At 40.2% G+C, this 25,158-nt stretch overlaps 1 protein-coding gene across 1 annotated transcript in view; it reads left to right on the top strand.

The window, feature by feature from the left end:
* Positions 1–25,158, top strand: part of LRBA (LPS responsive beige-like anchor protein) — a 1,658,631-nt gene that overhangs the window by 1,279,377 nt on the left and 354,096 nt on the right. Inside the window, 1 exon segment of the mRNA XM_029605291.1 lies at positions 4,714–4,826. Within this exon segment, the coding sequence (XP_029461151.1) occupies positions 4,714–4,826 (113 nt within the window).

Below are 25,158 nucleotides of genomic sequence, written 5' to 3'. Positions count from 1 at the left end.
GCCTTCCTGCCCTGGCCCCTCATAGTTCGGCTTCTCCATTGCATAGAGCGGCACCCAGGAAGAGTGATTCTGGTGGCGCCGGAGTGGCCACGTGGTCCGTGGTTCGTGGATCTGGTACGCTTGGCTCTAGAGGGTCCACTTCAGTTGTTTCATCTAACGCATCTGCTCCGTCAGGGGCCCATAATTTCGGATCGGGAGGATCGCTTCTCTCTCGCGGCTTGGCTTTTGAGAGACGACTTTTACGCTTGAGGGGTTATTCAGAACAAGTCATTTTCACCCTCCTATGGGCGAGATGTCCAGCCACCTCTATGGCCTATGTGAGAGTTTGGAAGCTTTTTGAGATGTGGTGTCATCAGCGTTCCTGCGACCCTTTAGCGGTGCATGTTCCTCGGGTGCTTGACTTTCTGCAACAGGGCCTCGCTAAGAACTTGGCATTCAGTTCCCTTCGTGTACAAGTTGCAGCTCTAGGTGCCTTACGGGGAAACTTTGACGGCTGTTTGCTGGCAGCGCATCCGGATATTGCTTGGTTTCTTAAGGGGGTCAAACATTTGCGCCCTCCCATCCGTTTGGTGTGTCCAGATTGGAGTTTGAATTTAGTCCTGCGAGTTCTGTGTGGCGCTCCTTTCGAGCCTCTTTGTGGAGTTTCCCTGAAAGATCTGACTTTGAAAATGGTGTTTTTGGTGGCCATTTGCTCAGCCTGTCGAATCTCAGAGTTGCAGGCGCTGTCTTGTCGGGATCCTTTTCTTCGAATTTACGACAATCGGGTATCATTATGTACGGTTCCGTCCTTTGTCCCTAAGGTGGTTTCAGCCTTTCATGTCAATCAAACTGTGGAGCTTCCGGGGTTCCCTAACTGGTCCCGGGAGTCTTCTCAGAACAGAGACCTTCATCTTTTGGATGTGCGGTGCGCCTTATTGCGTTATCTGGAGGTTACCAGTGACTTCAGACGTTCTGATCATTTGTTAGTTCTCTTTGGTGGCCCAAAGAAGTGGGACAAAGCGTCAAAGGCGACCATATCTCATTGGATTAAGAAAGCCATTTGCGCGGGATACATAGCCCGAGGGCATCAGGTGCCTTTGGATCTCAGAGCTCATTCCACTAGGGCTCAGGCTACCTCCTGGGCAGAGTGTCAGTTACTGTCGCCTCAGGAGATCTGTAGGGTGGTGAGTCTACTCAGTTTATATCCTTCTGAAGATGTGATTTCTCAAAACTCTGCACAGTATTCCATATGAGTTCTCACCAGAAACTTATGCAGATACAATATCACCTCTGTTTTCCTCCTGGCTGTTCCTCTTCCTATGCACCCAAGCATTCTTCTTGTTTTTGCTGTCACCTAGTCTACCTATTTGGCTACCGTAAGATCATCAGATATGGTCATCCTCCCCTGCATTTTGGAACATAAACTAGACCAATAGAGAAAACAGACAGACGTACAGAAGCGCATGGTTCCAAGGATAATGACAAAACAGAGATGTTACAATATCCTGATATACATATTGTGATTAAGGCTGAAGTAAATAGATTTAAAAAAGAGAATGCAAATAATTGTATACAAATAAGAAATATACTCTAAGATTTCAGTATGTGAATGCCAGAAGTCTGAAAAGAAAGACTGGAGAGTTACAATGTATGACGACATATGAGAATATAAACATAATAGGCCTTTCTGAGACATGGTGAAGGAGGATAACCAGTGGCAAATCAAAGTGGTAGAAGGGTGGCACTATATGGCACAGAATCAAACAAGATAGAAGTCCTGCAAGAAACAAAATCTAATGGAATCTTTATGGACAGAAACTTCATGTAGGGATGGGTAAGAGTATAGGAGTGGGTGTATACCACAGTCCATCTGGCAAGATGTAGAAACAGATAAGCTGGCACATATTAGAAAGGCAAATACTTTTGGCAACATAATAATGGGAGATTTCAATTACTCCAATATTGACTGAGTCGGTGTTTCAACAGGGCATGCTAGAGAAATTAGGTTTCTGGATGCCATGAATGACAGCTTCCTGGACCAGCTTGTCCTAGAACTGATGAGAGGAGAAGCTAGCTACTTTAGATCTAGTTCTTTGTGGAGCACAGGACCTGGTAGAATCTGTGGGGAGACTGTTAGCAATAGTGAGAATAATGCAGTCAAATTTGACATAATCACTAGAAACAGGACATTATGTAAAACTACTGCTATAGCATATAATCTTAAAAAGGGGAGACTATGATAGAATGAGGAAATTAGAAAAAAACCTAAAAGGAGCGGTTGCAAAGGTCAAATGTTTGCATGAAGCATGAACATTGTTTAAAAATACCATCTTGGAAAGGTATTCCATGCATTAAAAGGGATGAAGGAAGACAAAACTGCCAGTATGGCTTAATGGTGAGGTGAAAGAAGCAGTTAAATCCAAAAGGACATCATTCAAAAAATGGAAGACAGCCTCAAATGAGGAAAATAGTCAAGCGCATAAGCACTGGCATGTTTAATGTAAAACAGTAGTAAGATTGGCCAAGGCAGAATTTGAGAAGAAGCTTGCCATAGTGGTAAAAACTACTAATATAAACATTTTAAAGTATATTTGAAGCAAAAAGCCTGTGAGGGAGTCTGCTGGGCCACTAAATGATCGAGGGATTAAACGAGTGCACAGTGAGAATAAGCAAAGAGCAGAAAAACTGAATGAATTCTTTGCCTTAGTTTTTACTGAGTATGTTGAGGACATACTCACACTGGAAACATTCTTTGATGGTGATGATTCTGAGCAACTAAAGCAGTTCTCTATGATAACTGAACATAAGACTTGCCATACTGGGTCCGACCAAAAGTCCAGCAAGCCTAGTATTCTGTTTCCAACAGTGGCTAATCCAGGTCACAAGTACCTGGCAGTATCCCAAGGGGTAGATAGATTCCATGCTGTTTATCCCAGAGATAAAGCAGTGGATTTCTGCAACTCCACCTTAATAATGGTTTATGGACATTTCCTATAGGAACTTGTCCAAACCTTTTTTAAATACAGCTACACTAAAGCTTTCACCACATCCTCTGGCAATAAATTCCAGAGCTTATATATGCGTTGAGTAAAAAAAAAATGTTTTCTCTTATTAGTTTTAAATGTAACACCTAGTAACTTCATTTTATGTCCCCTAGTCTTCATACTTTTTGAAAGAGTAACCAACCAATTAACGTGTATTCGTTCCGTTCCACTCATTTTATAAACCTCTTTCATATCTCCCCTCAGCCATCTCTTCTCCAAGCTGAAGAGTCCTAACCTCTTTAGTCTTTCCTCATAGAGGAATTGTTCCATCCCCTTTATCATTTTGGTCACTCTTCTTCGTACCTTTTCTAATTCTGTTATATCTTTTTTTGAGATGTAGTGACCAGTAGTGCACACAGTACTAAAGATGAGGATGCATCATGGAACGATACAGAGGCAGCATGATATTCTCTATTTTATTTTCTATGCCTTTCCTGTTAATTCCTAGCATTCTGTTTACTTTGAGCAGAAGATTTCAACATATTAACAATTATGCCTAGATCTTTTTCCAAAATGGTGACTCCTAATGTGGTGGACCCTTGCATTGTGTAGCTATAATTTGGGTTACTCTTCCCTAAGATAGTAACTTTCAAACTGCATGTCTGTAGTTAGGGTGGCCAACTTTATAAAAGCTGATTTCCACAGGTAAAAAAACAATTTTACTCAAGGAAATTACTTTTTAAAAATTATCCTCATAATGACAGTCCCTACTCTGAGGAGCTTACATTGTAGTCAAGATAGACTGATGAGACACAAAGACAAAAGAGACTTTGAGATAAAACTGTAAAACCATGATTGGTAAGAATTAAACCAGGTGTGTTGTAGGTGGGATTAATTGAGGAAGGGTCAACTTTAATTGAATAGTACTGCAAGGAATGAGGCCTCTAAGGAGTCTATAAGGTAACAGTTGGGTGGATGGTACTCTAGAAAGACTGATGAGACCTTTGATTCTGTTCTCATATGTAGATCTAACATGATGAATGTCCATTTACACTGGACTCACTGCATTAGAAAGAGATTAAAGATACATTCCATCCAGTATACTATTAAATGCTATATGAACAGAACATTTGAATCAACTCCAGTATTTAATGTAAACTAATTTGCTTGTAATCTTAGGGTAGCTGTACAAGTATAAATAGAATAGAGAATGAAGCCAGGTTAACTAATCCAGAGGTGAATAATGTCATTTTTTTCCCAGATAGAAGGCTGTTTTCAAAAACTGTACAAATTATCCTAAAAAAGAATAAATTCAAAAGCAAGCTTCCCTCAAAAGGGTGTAGTAATATATAAGAGCACACAGCACCAGAGTTCCAAGAAACCAAAATATTTTTATTTGGTGTAGTGTGCCTTTAAAGACAAAAATGATGAACCATTTTATTAGGCAGGAAGATATGGCAAATTATGGATGGTAGGCTGGTAATGTTGTATTCCCTGTTTGCTATCTTGTATTTAATGTTGTATTTTATTGACTGTTGTATTTTATGCTATAGTGTATTTTTAAATGGTTGTAAATAGCTTTGTTTGGTCTTTCACCAGAAGGCAGTATATAAGAGTTTTACATGAAGCCAAAACCAGCCAGTGTACATTAGAAAGAGCTTTTCAAAACCTTTCTGATACCTGGAGAAGATGTTCACTTGATTTTTGTATGCCTTTCTGTGAAATATTTTATTTTTTTCTTTTCAACCAGGGCGTTCTTACAATGACTTAAATCAGTACCCAGTGTTTCCTTGGGTTATCACCAATTATGAATCCGAAGAGTTGGATCTTACCCTTCCTAGCAACTTCAGGGATTTGTCCAAGGTATTCTGTGTAATCTGATATGCTTTTTTTCATTAATATTTGTAATGATAGAACACTGTTTTCTTTGTCTTTTGTAAAATTATTTTTAGTTTTATATTGTAATGTTAAATATGTGAAGGCTTTGCTGAGTAAAAGTTGATTCTGACTTATGGGTAGGAGAAATAAAACAAATCTGCATGTAAATACCCTTTCTGCAGAGAGTGGGAGGGGGAGGGGAAATATAGGCCAGCCTGCCAAGTTTGAATCATTCCCCAAGGATTTTCTTCCTTTTTGTCCTTGCTGGAATAATCTTTAGAAATCTGCGCCATCTGTATTCAAACACAGAGCCATCAGCAAAATGCAGTCATTTTTCAGGCCCTGTAAGTGCATATTAGAATAACCACTGACGCAAGTGTTGACATGCATATTATTTTAAGACTATGATGAGTTAAAAAAAAATCTTGGTCAGGGAGTCGGGGAAATAGCATACTTGTCAAGTTAATGCCTATTGGCATGGTTTTACCTGACAGAATATTCTATGCGCATTTGACATCTGCTCATTTTGTTAAGCAGCCTTCATCTGATGCTTCAGCATAGAAACTTCATTACTTAAGAGGGGTGCATTGCTGGATTTGGTCTTCTCATTTGATGCTTATACTTCGGCATTTCAAGTTTTGTTAGCATGAAGAAGTTGGGTTGGGGAAATGATTCACTTTCAGACTTTGACCAGATATGTGAATAATCAGTCTTAAGAAACAAAAATGTAGAAATTTGCTATGGTTTATTGTTGGCAGTGGTTGACAGAACATTATTCTTTTGATGTGGTGGGGGGTATACTTTTGTATGTTAACATCATGGAGGTGCCTTTATTACAGGAATGCTCTGCTGTCAATAGAAATGCAGTAACAGTGTCTGTAGAATTTAATACAAGTACTGATGGTTCCTTTTTTTAAATTATCAGTAATTCTCCTAAAATACTAGAGTACAATTTCAGACTATTCAAGAGGCATCACTGTTTGCAAGATGGAAACTTCCTAGTAACTACCAGCCCCTTATTTAGATACAGGCAACTGACTATTGCACCAAATTCACAGGCCAAAGATGAGCCTGTTCCTACTTCTTTAACCTACCGAGTGGAGATTTTCTTAATCGTATAACAACTTCACATCAACAAAAGAATAACGCACTTCAATAACCCTTTATATTCATGTAGATAAAAAAACTGCTTTATATGTTCAAATCATAAAATGTTTAATGAGTGAGCGGTGATAGTTTCATATATGCACTATTTTCAGGTACCATCCCGGTTACCAAATAGTGTACAAATTATAATCATAAACACATCAAGTTTCAGAATAAAGATCTCTTTCTTGTAGTAATGATGTTATAGCAGCTCACGCAACATAACCCAAAAATGCTGCCCCTGAAGGATTTATTCCGAAACTTGGCCATGTTGGGATAATAACAAAAAAGTTAAGTATGGTTCTTTTTGAGCAATTTAATATACAGTGAACATTGGGATAAGAAGCTTTATGTGACTATGCAGAACGCAGCTAAAGGTAGCATATTAAGTTTTATATATATATGAAAAAAAAACACATTCAAAAAACTTTTTGTGGCACTGAAACATAAAATATAGAGAGGCTGGTGGTGTGTTTATGATTATAATTTGTACACTATTTGGTAACCGGGATGGTACCTGAAAATAGTGCATATATGATCCTACTTCTTTAAGACCATGCACCAGCACCACTTCACAAGAGCACTATCATGGCATTTTGCCCCTCTTCTGATCTCCATTTCTGCCTGTGGGCATCAAAATTTTAAATCTGGCCCTGGTAATCACTCAGAAGTGATTTTCATAGCACTTTGTTAGCTGAATATGGCAGTTATCTACAATCTGGAATTTAAATTGCAAAAGTGCTGCAATTGCAAAGTAAAGAAAACTGAAAACATTGATTGCAAATTGAATTGTTTGTTTTGGGGGGGAAAGTTTTTAAGCTGAAATAATGTGATTGTAGATTACAGTCACAAACTGTGCCCAAAATCCTAATAATTCTTGTGACTGTATTCTGAAATCCCATTTAAAATCATTTGGAAAATCATCATGCAAATAACAAAGTCCCAAGCATATTAGAACTTTTGTTGTTTTCCAGGATGATTACCAATATTTTGGATGAGGTTTGCACTTAGTATCCACATTCATGATGTTTTGCTTGTGATAAATTCCACAGAATGTAAGTGAAGCATTATTGGATTACAACCTTTACCTAAGAGGTGTGCAAATCCTGATCTTGGGAGCTACAAACAGTCTGGTTTTCAGGATATCTATAATGAATATTCAAGATATTTGCATACATTTGGTTTTAAGAAACTTTTAATTGCATATTTTGGTTATCCTGCAAACAAGAGTGATTTGCAGCTCTTGAATTAGTTGCTGCTCCTTCTTTATTACTACAGCATTTCTATTGTATCACTGCTGATATTGCAACTGGCGTGCATTATCTGATTGATGACTAACATATAGAAAAATGTACTTTTAGCCTCGCATAGTAAACCCAAAAACAAGATTGCCCCATTTCTCAGCTGCAACACTCTAACTAAACAATGTATTAGAAATGGATTGTATTCTGTTTTGTTTAGACTAAATTCTAAAAAAAAATGACACACAAAAAAGATACCAAAGAAATTTTTGCTTTTGTGCATTTTTCCTAAGAATTAGCCACAAGAGCTTAGCTGCTATAGATCAGAAAACACTCTTTATCTGCTAGGTTTAAGTGCTGTTTTTGATGAATGCCAGTCCTTTTTATATGTGCTGTGCAAAAGATACAGTTCAAATCATTTTACCATCTACATGTCCCAGGTGGCAGCAGGTCAGTGTATGGATTGTGATCTAAGCTGTTCACAGCTGTACCCAGCACGGCCTGTGGGATTGTGAACCTTTGCCACAGGCTCTGACAGTAACTCTGAATTCTTTCAGCCTGTATCAGGCGGTTCTGGTGATCGCCATGTATCAAGTTAAGTTTAAAGAAATGTAGTGTGGGAGAGCGTAACACTGTAGAACTCAAAGTAATACAACAAAGAGTAAATTCAGGGATGAGATTAAATATTGGAGCATATATTAGCTTATAACATTACAAAGTTTTATGCTGAAATGATTTAAAGGAAATATTTCAAGTCCCTCTTTTACATTATATAAAATTTTGATTTTGTTTTTATACATTTATTAATTGCCTCACACTAATAGGCCAAGGCGATGTACAAAGAAAACATACATAAAATAATTGTTTATACACAAAACAATAAAAACAATCCCTAAATAATAATTCAAACATTTTAGTGAATAAGGCAATGGTATGATGAAAAATATGATAAAAAAAAGCCACATGATTAAAATGCAATAATTCTAAAAGAAATTTCCTAGAGTCCCCTATTTATTGCCCTCCCCTCTTCAGCCCCAGGACAGCTTGCCCAACCCCAGCAGCCTGCCTATCCTCTTCCATCCCCAGCACAGCTCACTCGTGCTGCCCCAACATAACTGGCCCTCACCTTCCAGCAGCCTCCACACAGCTGCAGTATAGCCAGCCCCCTAAGCCAAGCCCCTCCCCCAGCATAGTCTGCCCCTTCAGGCTGAGTCCCTCTCCTTACCCACAGCACAGCCTGCCCTGCCCCCCCCCCCCCCCCCCCCACCTGCCCAAGCCCCAGCCACTCTAACTTCCAGATATCAGACTCATTCTCTGAGGGCTGGGAGTTCTTTGTACCAAGTACACACATACAACCTGAATGTAATCTGCTTTGAAGTGTGGAAAAGCAGAATAAAATAAAACCTCTTACCAACTGGGTAGATAATCCTACATGTAACATTCAGTGCAAAAGATGGGATAGCCCCCCCTCTCACTGCTGGGCTACGGGTCTGCATCTTAACTTTGTTCAGTTGTTAACAATTTAAAATTTCTAAGGGAGCAGGGATGTTCAATCTAATCTAAAGTACTTTTTATCTATTGTTTTATTTTATGTTTGTCTGATCCTCCAGAGACTACAGTTCATCTGCTTATAACTACCCAGTTACACATCTTACTGACCCTTGTTTTGAACTAATTCCCTGTTATTGTATCAAATAAATAAATCTGTTCTTGAAAATTTATAGAAAGTAGTACATTGGTGCCATGCTTTCAGATCCTTTGCTGCTGGAAAGAAGGGGGATTGTAGAAGCTGGCCTATGGGAGCTGAAGTCTAGAGAGCCTTCTACTGGGAGAAGTATGCAGATGAGCCTTCCATTTCTCTGCTGCTGAAAAGAGTGCAGGGATTGTGGAAGCTGTAGCCTAAAGGGCTCAAAGTCCTCTGCTCAAAGAAATATACAAAGGAACCTTCAGATACTCTACTGCTGGAAAGAGTGCAGGGTCTGTGGAAGCCGAAGCTTAGACAGCTCATTGTGTCCTCAGCTGGGGCTGCTGGGAGAAGCAAGCAAATGAGCCTTCTAGTTCTCTTCTGGAAGCAATGTGGGGGCTGCAAAAACTGCAGCCTAGATGGCTTGTGGTGTCATCTAGCGTCCTCTGCTGGGAGAAGTATGCAAATGAGCTTTCAGGTTTTCTGCTGCAGGAAAGAGCCATGGGGGTTGTGGAGGCTAGGCCTGGACAGCTGATAGTGTCCTTTGGAGTCATTTTGGGGCTGCTGGGAGAAATATACCAATAAGTCTTCCAGTTCTCTGCTGCTGGAAAGAGTACAGGGGTTGTGGAAACTGAAGAATAGTGTCTTCTGGAGTCATTTGCAGCTCATTAAATATAGGTAGATATGAATATAGAAGTTAATACTACCCAGTGTCTGTTGTTCCAGGAAATGCACAAGTAGATGTAGTTTCTCATGAGCCGCCATATGCACAAGCATGTTTTCTAGAACCATAGACAATGCACCAGGTCATGCAAGGAGGAAGAGGTGTTTGCAGCATGAGGTAGACCCTTCCACCCGACCATACAGGGAGAGACAGTTGCAGCTCAAGACAACCCCTGTTATTGTCTTGAGCCATTGCCGGCAGGTCATGTAGGAAGTGAAATGCAGTAGTAGTTCAAAGCAGCATTTACCACCAAAGGAATATATATATATATATATATTTGGATTGTGAGAGAGTGGTAGGAACAGGTTGAGAAGAAGAGAGTAGTGGGTACAGCCTTGGGGAACGTGGGAGGAGAAAGAAGAGGTTGGTGTAGGGAGGTTGCAGCTGGGAGTAGACTAGCGATTAGAATGGTGGGCTGAGAACCAGGGAAGCTAGGATTCAAATCCCGTTTCTCTTCTTGTGAACTTAGGCAAGTCATATTGCCCTACATTGCCTCAGATACAAAACTTAGATTACAAACTTTCTGGGACTGAGACCTACCTACCATACCTGAAATGTAACGTACCTGGAGCTTGGGTTTGGAATGTCAAATAATTAGATCCAAAATCCAAGAGAAAATGATAATGATTTGCCTTCAGATGTTTGGAGAGTCTCACTTAGATTTTTTATTATTCAATAGATCTGGAAAACATGATTAACTTTGTAGCTGGACAAAAAGTGATTACAGTAGTTTCCAAAATATTTGAACATTTTCATATTATAGTAATTCAAGGAGTATTTGAACTGTTTAAGTTGACCATGCTGTAATGTTGCTCAAATAATTGTAATGAGGCCAATATTTAAAGGCGTTTAACCAGATAGCTCACAAGTTATCCAGCTAAATGCCAAGTTTTCAAAATCGCAGATATTTATCTGGCAAAAAATTAGCCAAATAAATAATGGGCGTTTGGGGGCATTCTGCATTGGGGACATGTTAGCTGATTAACTTATCTGGCTAACTCCAATATTAGGAATTAGCCATATAACTTAATTGGGCAACTCAAAAACATGCTTTGAAGCAAATTTAAAGTTATACAGGAATGTGCTCCTAGATAATTTTAGCCTTAACTGGCTATATTTAAAAGAATATAGCCAGTTATATGATTCAGAGTTTAAAAAAAAAAAAACCATGGCAGGCCTAGCTGCCTGATTGACAGGCCCCCTACCCAAACTGTAAACCATGGCCCAGCTGGACCAAGTCTCCCTAATCCCTCTGATAGCATATAGAAAATAATGGTAGTAAGAGTCGAGGGCCAGCCACCCCCGACCATTTCCTGGTTCAAATAATTTTCCAAGAATGACCCCACCTCTGCTCCCTCCCTTCCACCCTCTTGACACCTTTGGCAATCTCTGTCTTCTGCTGAGATTGCAGCACACCTCTATCACAATCCCAGCTGGCACCTTCAGCATTGCTATACCAGCAGTGCTGGAAGTTTAAGCTACCAGCGATCCGTTCACAGCAATGCAAGGAAAACACCGCTTTTGAAAACTCACTTGAAGAACCCAATCCAGAATCTAAATTGAACCAAAATAAACATTATAATTTAATTACTATACTATAATAACTGAAGCCTTTCAAAATAGTTGATGCATTAGGGATTGTTCCAAGAATCTGTTATTTAGCCACATGTTATAGCTATCTGCATATAAATATGTGTAATCTTAACAATTTAACATATGGATAATCTTCAGCTTACATATTATAATAAAGTAACTCTTCCACATAACCATAGATTTTGAGTTAATTTGTTGAAGTGTTAAATGAATTCTCTAAGTACAAGGAGATTCACCAATCACACTTGTAAATGTATGTTTGCCAACATACTGAAAATTATGGTAATTGCTAGGGATATATATTCAATTGAAATGACAGATAATGTCAGCAGCATTTCTTGTCGTTTTCAAAATGAAACGATAGAAAAAAAGTTTGTTTTTTCTTCTATTCTTTTCAGTGCAGAGTATTTCTGAATAGTGCATACTATTTGGAAACCGTGCACACTATTTAGAAACAGTGCACATAGTTTCTGAAACGTAAAAAGAAACCAAAAAACATTAACTACAATGAAAATCGAACCCCAAACAACATTTTATGGCCTGCACACCCCTAGTAATTGCCTCCTTGTGCTACCTCAAGAACAATTATATGGTTTCCCAACACACTGAAAACCACAGTTGCACTGGATGCAGTCAGTCAAGTAAGTGCTCATTTTTAAAAGCCAGAAATACGTATATGTCATTTAAGTCACTAATAGGCACACTGCCCTGTTTACAATTAGTAGTTTTAAGATCTGAAAGTAATGTCCTTATAATATAATCAGCTTGTGATTCCCAGCTGTTTTTTTCTGCAAACGGTAAACAGAATATTAAATAATTATGGTTAATTGTATTGTCTGTTTAAAAAAAAAGGAAAGCAGAATATTTGAGCAGAAATAATGCCTTTATAGAAAGGCAAGCTTTCATAACTTCCAAGGTATGTATTATGGTTTTATTATGAATGTTTTATTGTACACTGCCTAGAAATGTAGATAATGTGGTTAATAAATCATTTTAAATAAATAAGGTTCCTTCTTCAAGTGAGAGGAAGGTTGCATTTGAAAAAACCCAAGAAGCCACAAAAGCTTAGCAGAGAGAGAATGTGATGGGAAATATGGACTGCAACTCCCATCTAGTCATGCCACGTTCCCTACCTGTTGCAGTACTATAGACTCTGGTTGATCTATGCTTTTACTGTTGTCTCTTTTAAACATTCATTAGTTTTATAAAGGTATAATCTCTGCCCAACTGCTCTGTTGGTTTTCCATTAAATAATTGTATTTTTTGTAGGGTAACGCATGTTATATTATGGCATGTGTTAAAGCAATTACTGCCAAATGCACATGTGATTGGTTTTGCCCTTACATGAATGTTAATTGTTGATTAGAAATCTTTTAAAGAAACGTTTGACATATTTCCAGACGTCCTGAGGGATCAGTCCTGAATTTGTAAATTCTGGTGGGCCCATTGACACCTTAAGCTTCTTGTTATTTGATGTTAGTTTGCCTACAGCAGTGATAATTCTGTCATGGGTTATACTTCAAAATAACCTGCATCGTAATGTTCATTTGTAAAAAATGAATTGTAAGATCCCATTAGGTCTTACCAAAAATATATATGTCACAGCCATGCCATAACGCAGGGAAGCTAATGGTACAATCTAGTGCACCCCTCACTTTGTATGCATGTAAGGAAGGGATTATAGGAGGACACCTAGTGAAAATGCAGGAATATGGGGGGCAGGAAAGGGGACTAAAAGAGTTGCCGCTAAGTTTGAAAAAGACAGAAGTGGAACCACATTCTCTGAGAAGTAAGGTTAAATCAGTCTGTACTTGTAACTAATTCATTAAAAGATTGTGAAGCTCTTACCTACTGATAGGAAGGATTTCATGGTTTTGCCTGCCGTGCAGTCTTTTTGTGCCAAGCTTCAGCCTGCTGCACAGTCTTTCCTCCACGAGGAGTCCTCAGTGAGCCTTGCTCATTACCTTACCAGTTACCTCCTCACTGATCACTTAACCCAGTGTGCTCAATGCCTCCGTGCCTCTTCATTGAGCTATCTCGGCTCTTTGATCTGGCCACCTTCTCGCCACCCTGTCTTGCCTTTCTGCCTACCCAAGCCTTCTGTCTTGCCTTGAGGCTAATCTTGGCCTTGTGCCTTGCCTTGAGGCATCTCTTGGCCTCCGGCCTTGCTCTGTGGCCTCCCGGGCCTCCTTTTCTTGCTCTGTGGCATCCCAGGCCTTCTTGCCTTACTTAATGGACCCCTGGACCTTTCTGCCTTACCTTATGGCCTCTGGGTCCACTAGGTTCTTCTAGCCAATCTTTTTCCCTTTTGGGCTTCCCTGTTTATTGTTGCCTGTTCTGTCTAGTCCAGTCCTTGTTTAAACCCTGTCCTTGTCCAGTCCTTGTTCTGTCTTGCATAACCCTGTTCAGTTCCTTGTCTGTTTCCCAGTTCTTGCCCTTGTCCAGCTGTGTCTGTATCTGACCCCAGCCAAGCCCTAAAAGGCTAGAAGACAGAAAAGAAGAAATGCCGGTGCAGCGGTTACTACCCTTAGCAGAAGGCATGGAGATTACTACTCTTAACCAATAAGCCTTGCTGCTTTTAATGCAACTGCAACCTTTTTCCCTGCTTTGACAGCTGGGGGGAAAAGGGGAATTGGATTCAGAAAACAACCAAGGGCCCCAACGTCTATGGTCTGGGATGCTGATACGCAGATATAAGGAAAAAAGCAAAGAACGGCTTCTATGGCCTAGTCGTAAAGGAAATGAAGAAAGCGTGCAAGGGGGCGGTAACTTGTTGGTGTGGCAGTTACTACTCTTAGCAGAAGCCATGGAAATTACTATCCTTAACCAATAAACCTTGATGCTTTTAATGCAACTGCAACATTGCTCCCCACTTTGGCAGAGGGAAAAGAGGAATCTGATTCAGACAACAACCAAGAGGGCCCTAACGTCTACGGTGTAAGGTACTGATACTCACGCATAAGGGAAAAAGCACAGGACTGCTTCTACGGCAAAGTCCATAAGCAATGTACGTCAAGCAGTACTATCTGAATTTTCAAGAAAATTCATCACCCAGTAAAAAATGTTGCTAGCTGAAATTTTTATGAATTATCATAAAGTTTAGGATAACTGCAGAGAGCGGCAGTCACTACCCTTAAGGGAAACACCAGGGTAGCTTACACACAATGGCAGTTATTACTTAGGGAAGCTTGCTGGGCAGACTGGATGGACCATTTGGTCTTTTTCTGCCATCATTACTATGTTACAATCTCAGGGCAACTGGAGCATGATCAAGAGCAGTCTTGGGTGCAACTGGAACTATATAGAGGACTGATGCTAAATTTATTGGTTCAGTAGCAGATACTGGAGCTGTACTGACAACTAGTGCTAGATTTGCTGGTTATAGAAGCAGCAGTAGAGCTGTTCTGAGAACTGGAACTGGATTAATGGGCGCAGGAACTGGAGCTACAGCTGTAGAGGCAGCTGGAGCTGGACTCATGGATGCAAAAAATAGAGTTGACTTCACTAGTGCAAAGAGAAGTACTGGAACTGTAAAGACAGCTGGCGCTGACTTCACAGGAGCAAGGGAAAGAACTGGAGTTGGAGGCAGCTGGCATGGACTTCACTAGTGCAAGAGCAGGCACTGGAGCTGTAGAGACAGCTGGCTCTAATTTCACCAGTGCAAGGACAGGAACTGGAGCTGATGATGTAGTGGAGATAGACTTCACTGGTCAAGGACATGAACTGGAGTTGAAAAGGCAGTGGATGAGGACTTCACTGGTTCAAGAGCAGACATTGCTGCTATAGAGGCAGCTGTTGCTAACTTCACTGGTGCAAGGGCTGGAGATGCCGGGACAGACTGGCATGTAGTCATAGAATTTAATGGCACAGCCTGAAGCAGAGTCCTCACAGGAGGGGCTGTCTCATCCTGGAGCAGAATCATCAAAGGAGCTGGCTTGGCCTGAAGTGGAGTTGTCTTAGGAGCTGAAGCAGTAGGAACTGTCTTGCTAGAGCTTTGTGGACAGCAAGAGCTGGATTAATCTTTAGCACTGTGGGCATTGCCTGGAGTGGAGTCTCCAGGTGCATGGCCTGAGATTGCTAGAACCATCTAAATTGAAATCTTTAGATTTGCTGGTACAGCCTGAAGTGGAGCCATATAAGCCTCTTGCTCTGGGCTCAGTACCCATTCAATAAAGCTGACCACCAGCATGGAGTCATGCATGACTATGGCTATGAGCATCCATTTATATTGGAGTGGTTTACAGGCCTCCAAATCAAAAGGAAGAGCTGGACAGAGATCTGGTTGAAGACATCCATAAGATAGGTAAGAAAGGGGAAGTGGTGATCATTGGTGACTTTAATATGCCAGATGTAGACTGGAAAATCCCATCTGCAGAATCTAAAAACAGTAGAGCAATAGTGGATGCCATGCAAGTATCTTTGTTCAAACAAATGGTATTGGAACCCACAAGAGAAGGAACTATTCTCGACTTAGTGCTCAATAATGGAGATATTGTCTCTGATGTCAAGGTGGGCGCCCACCTCAGCACCAGTGATCATCAAACGATATGGTTTAATATCACTAAAAGAATATGGAAAAGAAGCACAAAGACCAGAGTTTTACAGTTCAAAAACACAGACTTTGAGGAAATGGGGAAGTACCTAGAGGAAGAACTAAATGGATGGGAAAATGAGAGAGATGTGGATCAGCAGTGGACCAATCTGAAAGGAGCAATCGCCAAGGCAACTGCTCTATATGTTAGAAATGTAAAGAAAAGCAAAAGAAAATGAAACCTATCTGGTTCTCAAAGGAGGTGGCTGACAAAATTAAAGCTAAAAGAACTGCATACAAGAAATACAAAAGATCCCAAAGGGAGGAGCACAAAGAAGAATATCTGATTCAACTGAGGCAGACTAAGAAATTAATCAAGTTGGCAAAAAGTCAAGTGGAAGAGAGGATTGCCAAGGAGATAAAATATGGTGACAAAACATTTTTCAGATACATCAGCGAAAAGAGAAAAGTCCAAAGTGGTATAGTGAAATTGAAAGGTGGAAATGATCAATGTGTGGAGAGAGACGAAGAAATGGCAGAAATATTAAACGAATACTTCAGCTCTGTGTTCACTAAAGAAGACCCTGGAGAAGGACCATCTCTACACAACAAGAAACTGGAGGGAAGCGGAACAGAGTAAAATCCATTTACAGTAGATAATGTATGGGAAGAGCTAAAGAATCTGAAAGTGGACAAAGCCATGGGGCCTGATGGGATTCATCCAAGGATACTGAGGGAGCTCAGAGATGTGCTGGCGGGACCGCTGTGCGACCTGTTCAATAGATCCCTAGAAACGGGAGTGGTGCCGAGTGATTGGAGAAGAGCGGTGGTGGTCCCGCTTCACAAGAGTGGGAACAGAGAGGAGGCTGGTAACTACAGACCGGTTAGCCTCACTTCGGTGGTGGGAAAAGTAATGGAGTCTCTGTTGAAAGAGAGAATAGTGAACTATCTACAGTCGGGAGAATTGATGGACCAGAGGCAGCATGGATTCACCAGAGGAAGATCCTGTCAGACAAATCTGATTGACTTTTTTGACTGGGTAACCAAGGAATTGGATCAAGGAAGAGCACTCGATATCATATACTTGGATTTCAGCAAAGCTTTTGATACGGTTCCGCACAGGAGACTGGTGAATAAAACGAGAAGCTTTGGAGTGAGTGCCGAGGTGGTGACCTGGATTGCAAATTGGTTGACGGACAGAAGACAATGTGTGATGGTAAATGGAACCTTCTCTGAAGAGAGAGCGGTTTTAAGTGGTGTACCGCAAGGATCGGTGTTGGGATCGGTCCTGTTCAATATCTTTGTGAGGGATAGAAGGTAAGGTTTGTCTTTTTGCGGATGACACTAAGATCTGCAACAGAGTGGACACGCCGGAAGGAGTGGAGAGAATGAGACGAGATCTAAGGAAACTGGAAGAGTGGTCGAAGATATGGCAGCTGAGATTCAATGCCAAGAAGTGCAAAGTCATGCATATGGGGAGTGGAAATCCGAATGAACTGTATTCGATGGGGGGGGGAAAGGCTGATGTGCACGGAGCAGGAGAGGGACCTTGGGGTGATAGTGTCTAATGATCTGAAGTCGGCGAAACAATGTGACAAGGCGATAGCTAAAGCCAGAAGAATGCTGGGCTGCATAGAGAGAGGAATATCGAGTAAGAAAAGGGAAGTGATTATTCCCTTGTACAGGTCCTTGGTGAGGCCTCACCTGGAGTACTGTGTTCAGTTCTGGAGACTGTATCTTCAAAAAGACAAAGACAAGATGGAGGCGGTACAGAGAAGGGCGACCAGGAAGGTGGAGGATCTTCATCGGATGACTTATGAGGAGAGATTGAAGAATCTAAATATGTACACCCTGGAGGAAAGGAGGAGCAGAGGTGATATGATACAGACTTTCAGATACTTGAAAGGTGTTAATGATCCAAAGACAACGACAAACCTTTTCCATAGGAAAAAAAATCAGCAGAACCAGGGGTCACGATTTGAAGCTCCAGGGAGGAAGATTCAGAACCAATGTCAGGAAGTATTTCTTCACGGAGAGGGTGGTGGATGCCTGGAATGCCCTTCCGGAGGATGTGGTGAAGACCAGAACTGTGAAGGACTTCAAAGGGGCGTGGGATAAACACTGTGGATCCATAAAGTCAAGAGGCCGCCAATGAAGAATGGGTGACTCTCCAGAATGATGGCTACTGCCTGGAGACAATACCCTTATTAAATAAACATACACATGCTTACTGTGACTCCAACATCGCTCTAAGCTTCAACAGCAAGAGGAAATGTGGAAAAAAGGATTCACACTCACAAAGAGGGGAGTAGCTGGCTTGTTACGGCGGTTACTACCCCAAACCAAATGTGCCTGATACTTCACTTTCGATGCATATCCAGCATGGCTCTCTGCTTCAACAGCATGGGAGAAGACTGATACTTCACGCATATCCAGCATAGCTCTCTGCTTCAACGGCAGGGGAGAAAAAAAGAAAACTGATACTTCACGCATATCCAGCATAGCTCCCTGCTTCAACGGCAGGGGAGAAGAAAAACAACCAATAAGGACTGTATAACATAGTCTGGGTAAAACAAATAAGCATGGGTGTAGCTTGCTTATTGCGGCGGCTACTACCCCTAACTAATCAAGCTAGATATTTCACTTGGATGCAGCTCCATCTCTGCTCTCTACATTAAAGGTGGGGGTGGAAGGGAAATAGAACCAAGAGCTAAGAGAAACAGATAAGTATGAGAGAAAAAATGTGTGAAGCTTGCTGGGCAGACTGGATGGGCCATTTGGTCGTCTTCTGCCGTCATTTCATTTCTATGTTTCTATAGGTGACCATCATAACCTAGAGGCTAATGGTTCATATTTTCCAAAAATGGCACATGTGCATCTTAAAAATAAAAAATGATTAACTGGGAGGACCATCTTTTGCTGAAAGAAGAGGACTGGATCAGAAATTCTGAGAATGCTTTTTGTAGTCTCTTGAATTTTTAAGACTGCACCATCCAAACCTTGCTCAGCAATCAGGGGCCACCCCACAGGGAAAGTGCCTACCTGGAGGGGTAAGACCAATGGTGGAGCCCGGGTGTTGAACAGGAGCTAGGAACACAGGAGTTAGATAGAAGAGCAGGAATATTGGAAACAGACTCAGGATCAGAGGCCACATTGATAGCATTTCTATGAGACGGATGCCAAGAAAGGTGGTGGACCAGCAATTATGTGCCTTCTGGGGGAGCCCCTTATATGTCAATTTGGTACACACCCAGTGCTGATCCAATCAGATTGCTGCAAAGGTGTGTTTAGCTGTCCATAATATACAGAATATAGAAACTATGACTCCCTGGAGAGCTTGCAGCCTCTTTAGCTCCATGACAGCTTCACACCCAGAAACTCCTAGGCTCATGGGTTCAACCCCCATCAACCCTGACACTTCCATATAAAGATTAAAATATTATAAATTGATAATTGGCCGTTTAAGTGTGCATAGCTGAGAAATACTGCTTTTGTGCAAGTTTCTTCTTTGCTGGAATTGATTGCTTCTGTCTGCCCTGAAGCAATTTTTTTCTGAAAAATAATGTAATCAATAGCAGCCATTTAAAATCAGGGACATAGCTACAAAGGGGCCTTGAGAACCTCTGCCTTCTCACATTGGTTCAAGCCACCTCCCCTAGCAACAGGATCATATAACAACTGAGCCATTCCATAAATGTGCCGCAGCTAGTGGGCCTGGAGGTACTAGAAACACTGCCAGTCCATAATCCCTGCAATTTTAAAAAGGCTAACTTGAACAGGGAAATTACACCGCCCTCAGTTAGTCCTGTAAAGATTTGAGGCCATCAAAGTCTATTTACTTTTGGCAGGATTATTCCCCCCCAGCACCTTAAAAGTTCAAGATCTCATGCCTGGTTGGAAGCCCGTTTATATAATTGCTCAGTAGCTTCCTGAAAGATTATCACTTGCCTAAAGTAGTTGCCATAACCACATAGGGATAGTGGAAAAACTGCCAGGGCAAGGAGACAGTGAAAACTGAAAAGATACAGTGTATTGCCAGAAATTAAAGGGTGTTGTAGCCACTGCCGTGAAGTCCCACATAGAATGGGGTAAGGAATAGGGGCAAGGTTAAGAGCTAGTACAGTGCTCTCTCTCCCCCTTGTTAACCTTGCCCCCCCCCCCCAAAAAAAAAAAATTCTGTTCTGCTTACACCCTAATTTAAAATATTTGGGGCACAATTAAAGGTCTACCTGAAATGAAGTCAGTATGAAACAACAACAAACAAAAACAGTCACAAAATGAGTAGCAGCCTAGTGGTTAGAGCAGTGGACTTAAAAACTAGGGAAGGCAGGGTTCAAACCCCACTTCTCCCAGTGATACTCCTTGCCACTTTGTGGAAGTCACCTCAGGTGCAAGCTTAGATCCTAAGCCATCTCTGTGGCAAGAACTTGCAAACTATAATTAATTTGTAATTCATCTCAGACTTGGATTTGGGACGTTGATTGATTAAATCTAAAATCCAAATCCAGAATGTGAAAAGCTCGAGGAAACACATAACCTGTTTTGATGCAGCCTGAAAGGTATGTAAATTAGAAAAAAAATATTTGTGAAACCTCTTCTTTAAAATACCAGAACATTAAAAAAAAAAAAAAAGAGAAAACACTTATTAAACTGTCTTCATAATGTTAAATGCTGAATGATTCTTTTTTCTTCCTTTCAGAGTAGTAGTGTTGCATGGTGGTATTTCATTATCACTGGTGATTTTTTGCTCAGTGCAAAGCCAGGTCTGGACCTTATGGTGATAAAAGCTGTTCTTTCTCAGTCGTGCATGCAACAAAATGTACTCTGAGATGGTGCCTTGGTAAAAAGGACGTTCAGTCTCTTGGTTATACTTGTCAGTTAGATAAAGTGGTTGCTGGAGCTGAAGCAAAATAGTTCTCTGTGCCTTAAACAGTACGTGTAGTTCTTAAATGAGGCCACTGGAGACCATTTATTCAGTGCTGCTTCCCTGGGATGAAGTGAAAGAAAAGCCTTTTGGGTAACACGCTTTCGCTGTTTCATTTTAAAACGAATTTGCAGTAGAGAATATCAAATCATTTAGGATTTTACTGGTATTCCAAGTTTGTGTTTTTAATGGTAAGCTTGGATACGTTGTAAAGAAAAATCGGACAACAATTAACAAGTGATTTTTTATCTTGGGGTCTATTTCAGTGGCTTCCTTTGAAGCCTGATTTACAATAAAGCAGAGCTCTTAAAGCCGTTCTTGACTGATGATGCTTTAATACAGTAATAGCAAGAAGTGATCGAAAATCAGGAAAATGAAAGTGGACACCAAACTTTTAAATATGCAGAATGGAAATGAGTCCTGTGCCTATTTTGTTGCCTTGCAAAAAATAAAAATAAATCAGAGACGAAAGTATAAATACTTGTTTCATAGCGCCACTGAATATGTACACCACTGTACAGTAGTGGTAAGTATTCAGATATGTCTGCCCATAAGAGCTTACAATATATGATGGTAATTTTAAAACGAGCGCATTTGTGCCTCTACATGTATGTGTCGGTGGGCGAGCGAAGATGCACTGGAATTTTTAATCACGTGCACCCTTGTGCGTGTATGTTTTAAAATACACCAAGCATGTGTAATACTGCTCCTAATTTTAAGAGGTTACTCAAGCACAGCTTGCACACGTGTGTCTTCCATAGGACTACTTTGACTTTTACGTATGTAAGTCAGCAAATTTTAAAACATGCTCGCACGAGCCACTTTCCCCATTTTCCAATTAGTCCACCAATTTCTCCAGTTAATATTGATTTTTTCAGAGGCCTCTGTTTCTTCATCCTGCAGGCTGCCCTGTTGACCCAGACCCTTCACCCTGTCCTATGAGCCCTAAAACTCGAGATCTACAGACCTACTCCTCATCAGGAGCAACAGTAAAGTTATGGAGATATCTTGCATACACGTGCTGTGGTTTTCAGTTTTAAAATACGGAGTTACGTGCATAAGTGATGGCACTGCCCACAGCACCCATGATTCACCCCTGTCCCTCCCCCTTAGTCCTCATGTGTATAATTTGCAGCTTTATAAAATCTGTGTTGCTTGCACTTGACCCACACACATGCATATGTGGGCATTTTTGCATGAGCAACACTTTTAAAATCGACCTCTAAGGAGATAGTGACTTGCCCACGGTCACAAGGAATGTCAGTGGGAGAAATGGGATTTGAACCCAGGCTGCCCTGGTTCTCAGTCCAGTTTGTGGCATTTCAATCCGGAATTGCCACAAACGGGTCTGGTTTGCAGGACATCCACAATGAATATTCATTTGATAGATTTCTATACAATGAAGGCAGTGCATGCAAATATACCTCATGCATATTCATTGTGGCACTCTATGACTGGAGTTGCCTTAACCACTAGGCATCTCTTCCTCTAAAGCGTTAAACTTGACAGTAGTCATCATCTCGGTGAAGTTTAATGTGACTGCCCTATTTGCATATCTGTATCCTCTTAATGTAAGACTTTAATCAATAGAGTGGTCCATATTTATCTACAGTATCCATATATTGATATATTTACACATATAAATCTCTTGACACTGAGCATAGTATAAGTATAGAGAACCAGGGGAAATACAATGCTTTTAATTGGTTTTTTTAACTAGCACAGATAGAGTCCGTTTTCATCAGCTGAATACATAGTAAATCCCATACAAGCTAAATTTGAACAGTCTAGTGCACATCCCAAACAATGTAACTTATTATGTAACTGAGCTTTCATTAAATCTGAAACCTTCCAACTTTCTTGGTATCAGCCCCAAAACAAACATAAGAACCTCCGTCAATAAGTTAAGTTGGTTGTCATGGATGCTTGCTTTAACCTTGTATGAAAATATAGAATGAAGAGAATCAAGATAAACCTGAGCTGTTTGAGAAAAAAAAAAAACTCCTACATTTAATATGTTTCTCAAGTCATTTTCCTCTTCCTCTGGACTGATCAACATTTCACATAGAAAAGGATTTTGTATGGCAGGTTTTTCATGGCTCCTTGAATCCAGCCACAAAAACATCTCTTCATCTCATTTTTAGATCTTGTCCCATGAGTTTAATTGATGTCTCAGTGTTCTGTCTTAGTCCCATATTTTCCAGACTGAGAGAAAATACATATGAATAGAAAGAAATGTCCTTATGAAGAAGAATGAAAAAGTAGGGTAATGTTGCAGAACGCAAAGCTGGTTTGTATTGCTGTAATTGGAAGCCTCCCTATTGGGCATTGCATAGGATAGTCAGCCTAAGCAAATGTAGAAAAACGTCTGCGTTTATTGATATTTCAAGTTATTGGAACTCTATTTTTTGTGAATATTTACTTTGCATACTGTGTTTATTATTGCAGTTTTATATTCTTCTTTTAGTATTCCTCTATATAATTGAGGGTTTTACATGTGAAAACCAAATATTTGTTTTGGTGGTATAATTTGCCCTGAAGTTCAGTAAAAAGGCAACATTGCCAGTACGACCAAGTACAAGAAAAGCTTCTTACTACTTATCTTTTCCATTGCCTTGTATATGTGTGTGTAAACCCACGTATGCTGTTAAGGATTTTCCTACAGGACTTTTTTTTCCAGGATAATATTTCTGTTGCAACTGAGGTGGGAGTTGGAGTACTACAGGGCTCCTCTATCTCACCGATACTGTTTAATATTTTTATGAGCAGTATTGGTGAGATTATTCAAAAAGCTGGGTAGCATCCAAATAAGGAAGCTGATTATGAGCGATTGTTATCCTGTCTGAATTCAGTAAAAAAAAAAAAAATGGCTTTCAGATAGTAAATTGGTATTGAATCCTAAGAAAACGGAAATTCTGTTTTTGAGAAATAATACATTTGATTTCCCATTGAAGTGGATGGATGTGGAGATTTTTCTGAAGGGGGAGGTTAAATCTCTTGGAGTACAATTAGTTTCAACTTTGAATTTAGAAACATGTTTCTTTATTGGTGAGGAAATGTTATTTGAGAATTAAATTACTTAAACAAATTAGACCATTTTTGGATGTGATGATATTGAGATCTCTGGTTTTCGCTTTAGTTCTGTCGTTCATCGATTATTGCAATGCTTTATTCTTGGGATTATCTGTTAGAACTATCCGAAAGCTGCAGATTATTCAGAATATGGCGGCTTCTATAGTAACTGGAAGTTCCAGGAGACCCCCCATAGAGTCGCTACTACTGGAATTGCATTGGTTACCGGTGAGATCTAGGTGTAAGTTTAAGAATTTGACTTTGGCGTTTAAAACCCTGAAAGGAATTGGTTCACAGCAACTGAAGAATCGTCTTAGTTGGTATAGACCTAGTAGAAGTATAACGTCCCAGAAAGGCTGTTTTCTATGGGTTCAGGATGTCAAAATATTCCAGCATGCCCATCTGAAGAAAAGATAATTCACCGGAACGATTCCCAGTCTTTGGAACAACTTATTGCTTAGTCTGAGTGAAGAGACAGATCTTTTGAAATTCAGGAAAGTTTTAAAAACCTGCTTGATGACTGAAATTGTTTAGTAAATAGCAGGTCCTGGTAGAGAGGAATGAAAAGATTTGCCCTGAAGTATTGAGAAGGATGTTATGTATTTTGATCCTATGTGTTCTCTAATTCTATATATTATTTTTTGAATTATGTTGTAAATCATTTAGGAAGATATTTTCTGTTAAGCGATAAATGATTTTAAATAAATAAATAGAAGAGGCTCTTTTGTATGTTGAGAATTGAGGATTCATTTGAGTACAATATTTTTGGTAAACATGCTTCTGGATTTCCTGATTACTTAAGCGATGGATCAAATTAAACTCAGATAACTCAACTCCCCACTACAGAGAATTTTAAAGTAAAAGTAGATTAGTAGGTAAGGTCTCGGTTTTATGCCTATTTTCCAAAGCAGACGGCAGCTCATGGGATCACAGCGTCTGTGTGTGTGGCCTTTTGTTGTAGCTATCCTCAGAAAATTTTTAAGACCTGTCAGGAGGGGACTTGAGGACTCTGATAGGAGTAGGTTTTATGACATCCATACATAGATGCGAACTGTTAATACACGAGGCTTCTTTAGCTCTGGGTGGAAATTATTGCCCAATTTTCTCGCTCTTATGCATTTTTTCTTACTCTTTCCAAATTATTTTCTTACCTTCTGCTTCCAACTATGAGCCAGATCAGCTATACTAGGGTGTGGGCTTGTGTTTTTCCACTTGAGGCTGTACAAAGTTGGAACAAACTAGCAGCTGAGCTACTCTATGAACGTGATTTGAAGCATTTTCGATGGAATTTGAAAATATTTTTATTTTCTGTGACATGGGTTAAACAGTATAGTAAGGGGAAACTGGGTGACTACCATTGCTTACAGCATTTATTTTAATTCTTGCTATTTTAATGTGGGTC

Source organism: Rhinatrema bivittatum, chromosome 1 (genome assembly GCF_901001135.1).
Source record: "Rhinatrema bivittatum chromosome 1, aRhiBiv1.1, whole genome shotgun sequence".
Classification (NCBI taxonomy): domain Eukaryota; kingdom Metazoa; phylum Chordata; class Amphibia; order Gymnophiona; family Rhinatrematidae; genus Rhinatrema; species Rhinatrema bivittatum.
This window is presented reverse-complemented; position numbering and strand designations above follow the sequence as displayed.